Below are 8,417 nucleotides of genomic sequence, written 5' to 3' on the forward strand. Positions count from 1 at the left end.
TAGGAGGCATGCTGTATGTTCTCTTTTTGTTTTCTTGTTCAGTCTGTCAGGGCTCACCCTGTGTTCTGCAGCAGTCACTTCCTGGGGCAGAATTGGTTTGTGTCCTCCTATAATACAGCTGCTGAGCTTAGTTGTTGTACCTGAGCCTAACACTGCTGTGACAAATGGAAGTGTGGGATTTACTATATTGTATGAGAGCAGGATGTGAGGCACAGAACGCTGTACCTTTGTACAAGTATAAAAGTACTTCTGCCCATTGATCAAGAGGGAACTTTGATAATTCAGGCAGAATTATCATTGTGACTATGAGCTTAATCACTGTAACTGCCAGAGTCCTGGATTAGGCATTTCCAGGCTGCCTCATTTTGGCTCAGGCAGTGTTTCACTGCTTAGCAGAACTGGAGCCATTCTTGCCTGTGGTCCTACATTATCATCCACTTCAGCTCCCCTTCCAAGGCTCAGACAGTAGCCATGAGCCTCTTCAATTGTTGAAGAGGTGGACTTTTGCTTTCTTATGTCTTGCCTTTGCCTTGGACTGTGCCTACTTCAGGGCAGCGCCTGTTTGAAAATTCACTCTTTTATTATCCCTCATTCCAGTAGATGTCAGCAAAGGCGAATGCAAAGCACTTTCTCCGCACCATCAGAAATAACCTGTTTCAAGAGCGCTGCCGGAGAAAGGAGTCTCAGAGAAGGAGGGCTCTGGAGGTAGTGGAGGAGACGCACTTCCATGCTCACAAAAAGACTCTGTGAGTTTCTGTTTCCAATGAGTTTATGATCTCTGAATAGTATGCCAGGCTGTGGATATTGCTTGATGATGTCCTTTGAGTAAGCGATTTTGTTACGCAGACACCATGTCATGATTTTTTCCATTAAAAAGGGAGAGCATAAATGGGAAGTTTCTGCACATTGTTCTGTGTCTTAACCATGATTACCATACTGACAACATAATGACCAGTTGTCTTTTAACATGCTTGTGTCCTACTTCCCTCATTCCTTATGTCATCGCTCTCTCCATGCCATTTCTTATGCTCAGTCTAGGGTCAAGCATTGCAAATATTTAGTACCTGTTTTAAGCACCTCCTCTGTGACCAATTCATTGGAAATTAACTGTGAATGCTTTCCACATGAGACCTACAGTGGGTTCACTGACAGTCATTCTACCCAAGTCCCACTGAATTTCAAACCCTGTGGGATTACTCACAATAATGAGTAGCTGATCTCACCATTCAATTCTTTCAGATGAGTTCTATGTGCTTTTAGTTAACATTTAAATTAATTACTGTATTTCCACTGGTCACAGTGGTTAATAACGAGCATTGGAAGTCATGTTGTGACTTTGCCCTGCAGATTTTCCTTCCTTGCTCTGAGATTTTTGTTGAATTTAAGTGTAAAACCTGAACGGAGTGATTATACAAGATAAGCACTACAAACATACAAAGGATGAGATTCCTTCCTAGTTGAGTAAAGACCTAGCAACTCTCTTTCATGTGTTCTCCAAATGAGGCTTCAGTGAGACTGAAATAGGGAAAAAAAGATTGCTCCTCTCTAAAGTAATTAATTCTTGTGTGAAGGATGAGAAAAATCTGTTTATAAAACTTGATTGTGCTACACTGCTAGGTAAGTACATTGCTATTAGACACTAATTTTTTATACACAGTAGAGAACAATGGATGATTTTTACAGTGATGCTTATGGAGAAAATTAGTTCAGTGTTTGTTTTTTAGACTGTGGTGAAATGCAAAACATTTTTCACTGCTAACATTTCCCAACTAGTATTCAGTGACAAAAAATATTTCTTCATTTTGAATGTCATTTAATCCTTCTGGGAGCAAACAAGATTTCTCTGTAATTCTGCGGGGTTTGCTTACCTAATGCTTTGGTAGCAATGACAGAAAGAAGAATTTGTTTGGGGTTGCTGTTACAGGTGTTAGTGAGGCTGATAGCTATCTGGGCTTTTCCTAGCATAGAATGGTCTGAACAGCAGGTATCTGGCCCCTTGCTATGTTTTCGTAATTGAATCTCCCAGCATATATAGATCTCTGCTAAAGGAAGCAAAAAAGAGAAGCAGCAAATTGCACTGGTAATAAATGGGTGGAAAGAAGAACCTGTTGCTGAGATTCTGTTGAAAGAGTGGAATTTGTTTTCATTCTTTCAGCTAAAATATGCCATCAGGCAGCTAAACTATACTTCTTGCTTATTCAATAGCACAACTGTCTGTCTATTTACAGTGCATCAGTTTTATTTTGATCTTTATGGGTACCAAAACCATATAATGCTTGATCCTTTCTCTTTTTTTTGTTCATATACAGTCCCTCTGCAGAACTCAGTGCTTCATCACTACCTGGCCCTGAAAACCTGTCTTTCTCAGTGGACAGACCCATCCTGGAGTCACCCAAATCAATATCTGAAAGCAGAACTGTAGTGCAGAAGAGTGAGAATAACAGCAAGACACCAGAGCAAGGCAAGACAGAAACTCAGGTGAGCAAAACATGAACCTGATATAGTGCTAAAGCTGTGAAGAAGACCTACCAAGTAAACTATTTGTCTTCTAATTGCTAGTGAAAAAGAAATGTAATGGGCAGCTTCACCTTTCTGTTAGTTTTTCACTTACAGAAAAGAATTTGGAATCTGAAAACTTAGTGAAGCTTCAATTTGATACTTTCCCAAGATTAGTGCCTAACTCTTTGACTTCAGTGATCTTGAGAAGTATTTGTAAGAATATTTGCTCTGTTAGTTTTCATTTTTTTCCAAGTGGTCTTAGTTGAAGATGATATTAAAGACTAGCTAAGGCTGGAGGCCTCTCTCTATTCTGACAGAAAAAATGCCATCCTGTCTTCCAACTGCAGGCAAATGTCAAGGAAGGACATCTTAATTCTTGTTAGACTCAAGCCATTTTTGTCACCATGGCAATAGCTAGAGGACAGAATGGGCCCTTCTTAAAGATAAATCCAGAGTAGTGTCCACTCCAACTAAAATAACTCATGCATAAAAGCTCTCCACTAATCCATTTCCAGGTTCCCTGCATAGAAAGAATGCTAGAGGAGAGAGTAGAACAGTGTAGGTAAAAATAAGTGCAGAGCAGTTTTTTGTTTCTATATTTATCTGAGAGGTTGGTAGCTCTGCAGATACGCAGAATATAGGGAACACTGAGTTGTGTTCAAACCACTTTGTATCATCCACTTGTCTTGTTCTTCCCAGAAGCCAAGGGTGCAATAGCTGAGAACTAGCCTGTGCATGTCAAGCCATTCAGGCTACTACTCTGGTGATGCCCATTGGAAGACCTCTCTTTTAGGACTCTGCTGCCCAGCTCAAGCTATAGTGGCAGCCAGCACATAATCTGCAGGAGAAGCTGTAGGCAGACATTGCTTAAGCATATCATTTTGATGACTGGCATTTGTTGTTTTAGAAGACAGCAAGATGGGACTTGCATCCCCCTATTGGGATTGTCATGTGCATTGCTCTCTTGTTCATTTTCTCTCTGGGCTGAGAATTCTTTTAGAGCAGTTCTATACTGATTTCCAACATCTTGTAGTGCAGATTATTTCAATGTTGCTTAAAAAGATGCAGACTGTAAGTCAAATTATAGCTTTTAATAGAATCCGTGTGCTTGGAGGTGCTGGGGCCCCAGCTCTTAGTCTTAAAATTTCCTGGCAGCCTTGATTCCAGCCCAGCTTATACCATGTGTCTAAACCAGTTTACCTCTAAAGCAGTGTTTGCCTCCCTGACTTCTGGGCTACAGTCCTCTGCATGGTTCAGAGACTGCTACTTCCATCCAAAGACCAGGAGCTTCTCTCTTCTACATTCAGTCTCTCCCTCCATCTTCTTGTCCCAAAGCAGTTGTGGGACTTCACAGAATTATAGAATCACAGAATGGTTTGGGTTGGAAGGGACCTTAAAGATCATCTCATTCCAAACCTCCTGCCATGGGCCAGAACACTTTCCACTAGACCAGGTTGCTCAAAACCCCATCCAGCCTAGCCTTGAACACTGCCAGGGATGGGGCAGCCAAAACTTCTGTGGGCAACTGGTTCAAGTGTCTCACTACCCAAATCAAAATATTCCATTTAGCAGAAATTCCAGGGAATGAGTGTTTTGTTTTAATGTAAAACTAAACAAATTCTCATACACTTAGAATTCATCACAGGACAATAAATTTGCTTTATAGAGTAAATTTTCCAGTCAGTTCTAATAGCCATTAGAAATGCTTTAATGCATCAGATGACTGCAATCAGTTAAATAAAATAAGTTAGCTAGTAAATCTGCAAGACACATCAAATCCCAAATTTGCCGTGCCCTCTTGTAGCAAAATTTGCATAGAAAATGAAATGTTATTGCTGATAAAGTCACGAACAGATATTTTTCTCTTTTTGATTATAGGCAATAGCGTCTTTTGAAGCAGATGTGTTAAAAATGCACGAATCCATTAGAAGTATTCATAATGAGAGCAGGTAGGTAAATGCAGTAGTATGATGACTGAACCTACTCTATTTCCTACAGTATGTTCAGTTCCCTCTGTTCCTGTTTTGTTTCATTCTCATGAGTCAATGTACAATTATTGCTCCAAATTCACAAAAGGGCACTAGATCAAAATAATTGCATTATCATTGTAGGTCTGTGTCTTTACCCCTCTCTATTCTCACATGAGAAGACAAAGAGATATGACAAAGAACTTCAGCTTTCATTTAGATTATCAGTAGTTGAGAGGATATCTGGGAAGCCTGCTCCCGAAACACGGCATCACCCTCTGACCCAGAGCTTATCATATAACTGGGTGAATGAATCACATTACTCATGGGAAGCTCTTTGTTCTTTTTTCTGGACCAACTTCCAGCATTTATGTGCCTGTTCACAGAACTGGGCTCTGAGTTAGTTGAAGGCAGTCACCATTTTACAGTAAAGACCCATTAAATGCTGTTCTAAGGGACGACTGTAATATTAATTTTAAGGTTTGACTTGCATAATTCCAGTTAAATTGATGTGGGTCTTGTCTGTGAGCCAACACATACCCAAAAGAAAGTGAATCAGGTGAACTTCTGGATGCAACTAAGCAAGGGAGAGAACTTTTTCAGCTGTGTGTTGTGAAGCAGTTGGTTTACTACTACAGTGTCAACAAGCTTTTCTGTCTGCCTCCACCTTAGCCGTGGGGAAAACAGAACTGCATTTCTGCCCTGACTTCTTAGAGAAATCCCAACTCCAGAGCAGAGATTTGGTGGTATTTTTGTCATACTGTGCTCCAAGTAGGTAATTTCTAAATCTGCAGTGTGTGTGGGAGAGTGGCACTTCTCACTGCAGATGTCATGGGATCTTTCCAAGGGCAAGTGGCCTGTGCAGGAACTATTTGTACCATCAAACAAACTGCGCTGAAGGAACTCAGTCAAAAGGATAGAGGCTGCTTTTACTCCCTTGTTGCCCAGGTGGAAATGATGGGAATCTTCCAAGTTGTAGAGTTGCCATAAGTGGTTTGCTTTTAGACAGAGGGACTGCTATGTCTTTTCTGTTGCAGCCACCTTTATGGGAAAAGTAAAACCCCAAGAGGCAAGGTCCAGTCCTGGCCATAGTTCCACTCAGTTTGCATCTTTCCTCATCTACAACACTCCTGTTGTTGCTAATTCCAATGGGTACGGCCCAATTCCTGTAATACTGGCCTCTAACCCCAAGGCTGGAAAAATTTTCTGAACTGACAAATAGGAAAAAGCTTGTGCTACAGTGTTTGCTCTTTTCCATGACTGCATATGTTTGTGTATGTGTGATCTAGCAAAATTCCTACCCTTCTGTGTCCCTTGGCAGGTACATGAAGAAGCAGTTCAACAAGTGGAAGGGCAAAATGCAATTCCTTCACAACTGTCAGGAAGACAAAAGCTGCAAAATAGAGGAAAAGCTCCAAAGCCTGAGAGCAAGCCATGAAAACTTACAAATGAAGCTGCAGCAAATGAAGCAAGACGTAAAGGTATAGAGATAAATATAGCAAAAATATTCACAGCTATAGGCAATTGCTGAACACTAACTACTCCTTCTCCTACAGGCAAGCACTCTTGATACTATTTTGTGCACCTTCCACTTGTCTGCTCAGTTATCTTAGGTTCTTGTCTTCAGAGGAAGCAATTAAGCTCTTTGTAGCAGGGATTTACTTGTCATTCTGTATATATTTAGCATCAAGCACAGATACCCTTGTCTGGGATATTTAGATACTATGGCAAATAAAATAATGAGGGGGTATTCCAATATAGTAAGACAATGAGTGAGAAAATTGTTTCCAACAGAAGTGTTAGATATTTCATTGCAGTCTTTTCTTTAGAGAAGAATCCTGTGTTGGCACTGAATAAATAAAATATTCCTTTATCATTCCTAATTGCTGTCTTGTGCTGGGATGCAATACAGACCTCAAACAGAAAATATTTTATTTCTTTTCAATTGTATTGACTCTTGCTCATTTAAGATCTCTCTGAGGTTCTAAAAAGGCCCTTATTTCAACACGGAATTCATACATGTTTGCCACCTGCAGCATGGGTGTAGCATTTTCTGCAATGCTGTTTTTCATGTGTTTTTCAAGGATGGCCAAACATAGAGAAAAGCCAGACACATCTACAGGGTGGCCAGCTTTATAGCATTTGCACATGGAGTCATAGCATCCCATGTGCATGCTGTGACACTGGCCTGCCACAGCTTGCAGGACTGGCTCCACACATGCAGTCAAGTGTCCAGTGCATACACAGTCAGCTCAGCACATCCCAGTTACACCAGGCTCAGTGTTCATGCAGTGGATGGTATTTGCCATCATAGTTCTGTCAAAAAATTCAAGTACAATTGTGTGACAACCAACCTAGTTTTGGAATTCCAAATGTTAACAGGTGTGAGGTGTTTGAGATGTGTTAAATATACACATATATTTTTCCCTAGGTTCAATTGTTTTAGAACAATTTTCCTGCAAATTTATTCTTGGAACATTATTATTCTCACTTTTCAATGGCATGCTCCAACCCTGGTGGTGTTCAAGGCCAGGCTGGACAGAGCCTTGGGCGACACAGTTTAGTGTGTGGTGTCCCTGATCATGGCAGGGGGGGTGGAACTAGATGATCTTAAGGTCCTTTCCAACCCAAACTATTCTATGATTCTGTGATTAAAGCATATAAGGTCTCCAGATTGGAATTGTGGAAAAAATGGCCACATAGATTTGTCCAAACAAATTTTATTTTCCTTTATTGCAGGAAAATGTTTTATTTATGAAAAGAACTGATTTAGTTTCACCAGAAATTAAAAAAAAAAAATAATTATGACCCAAAATTATTTTCCTACCTATTTTAGTACTACCAGCAAACCAAAATATCAATGATTTTCACCATGTAATTTCTGTGTTTTGTCTGTTGTAGACAATGTTCCAGTCATCAGAGCATCCTTTTGGACAGTGTCAATATATGATGCAAAGAAATCCTCATGTCTTGCTGGAAAGGAGAGTGCAGGGTGGTTTGAATCCTCCCCAAGCAAGGCCTACTTCCAGAATATGTGCAGACTGGAAATATTTTAATCCCTCCAACTCTGCAAATAGAATGCAGCTTTTACAGACACCTGAGGTTCCCACTGCAGTGGACTTCACCTTCTCAGAAGACCCACTGGAGTCAGCATCCCTGCAGAGTGACAGACCTCAGGATAAAAAACCAAAAAGGAGTCAAACATATATGCCTGAATTGACAAAAAACTCCCTCAAGGGCATCATGAGGAATATAGTTCTTACTCCCACTGCAGTGCAGATACCACCTGATGAGAAAGAAGTCAGTGAGGAAGTGGAACTGCAGCAGCTAGTGATGAAACTAAAAGATGCATTGTCTCTCCAAGCCCAACCAGGTATAAGTTCTCCAGGTAACTTGACACTGTCTTCACAAGATCATCCAGTTTCTAATACTGTTCATAATCATTTAACCCTCAGATGAGACCCAGAATCTTGCCTTTGCCATTGTAGAAGTATGCCAGCTCTATAGTGCAAGGTAGAGTATATTCCTGTAATGTGGAATATAGCCCCTAAAGTTGGACTAGTTTGAAACAGGGTGAGTCAAAGCACATGAGAGGAAATCAGTCTCAGCAGTCAGTTAAGGAGCAAACTTACACAAGTGAGGGCACTGGAGGTCTTCTCTGTTGCCCCTTCTGTGACACTGTAACTATCAATCTAGTCCCAGGCAGACTTCCAGCAGTACAAAATCCCTTTGTAGGATCAATGGTCTTACACAGTAGAGCTTTGTTCAACACTCAGGATGCCTCACTTTTGATAATGAGGATGTAATAAAAAGAATGACAGCAAAAGCTTCTGTTTCTACAAAATTAGAGATTTATAAAGAGTTTTTTAGGACTCTGACACCATCTAAATCAGCTGAAAGTCTTAAAATCTGTTCTACTTTTCAGTTCAACAGTCTGCTTTGCAGCAGGAA

At 40.5% G+C, this 8,417-nt stretch overlaps 1 protein-coding gene across 1 annotated transcript in view; it reads left to right on the forward strand.

Moving 5' to 3' along the window:
* Positions 1–600: 600 nt before the first annotated feature.
* LOC104407032 overlaps positions 601–8,417 on the forward strand; it is a gene marked incomplete at its 5' end in the record, with an annotated part of 7,926 nt that continues 109 nt past the window's right edge. Inside the window, 6 exons of the mRNA XM_010016201.1 lie at positions 601–746; positions 2,310–2,478; positions 4,378–4,448; positions 5,788–5,947; positions 7,368–7,839; positions 8,392–8,417. Coding sequence (XP_010014503.1) covers positions 601–746; positions 2,310–2,478; positions 4,378–4,448; positions 5,788–5,947; positions 7,368–7,839; positions 8,392–8,417 — 1,044 coding nt within the window. The remainder of the gene's footprint in view (positions 747–2,309; positions 2,479–4,377; positions 4,449–5,787; positions 5,948–7,367; positions 7,840–8,391) is intronic.

This window comes from Nestor notabilis, unplaced genomic scaffold (genome assembly GCF_000696875.1).
Source record: "Nestor notabilis isolate BGI_N333 unplaced genomic scaffold, ASM69687v1 scaffold33686, whole genome shotgun sequence".
Taxonomy (NCBI): Eukaryota; Metazoa; Chordata; class Aves; order Psittaciformes; family Psittacidae; genus Nestor; species Nestor notabilis.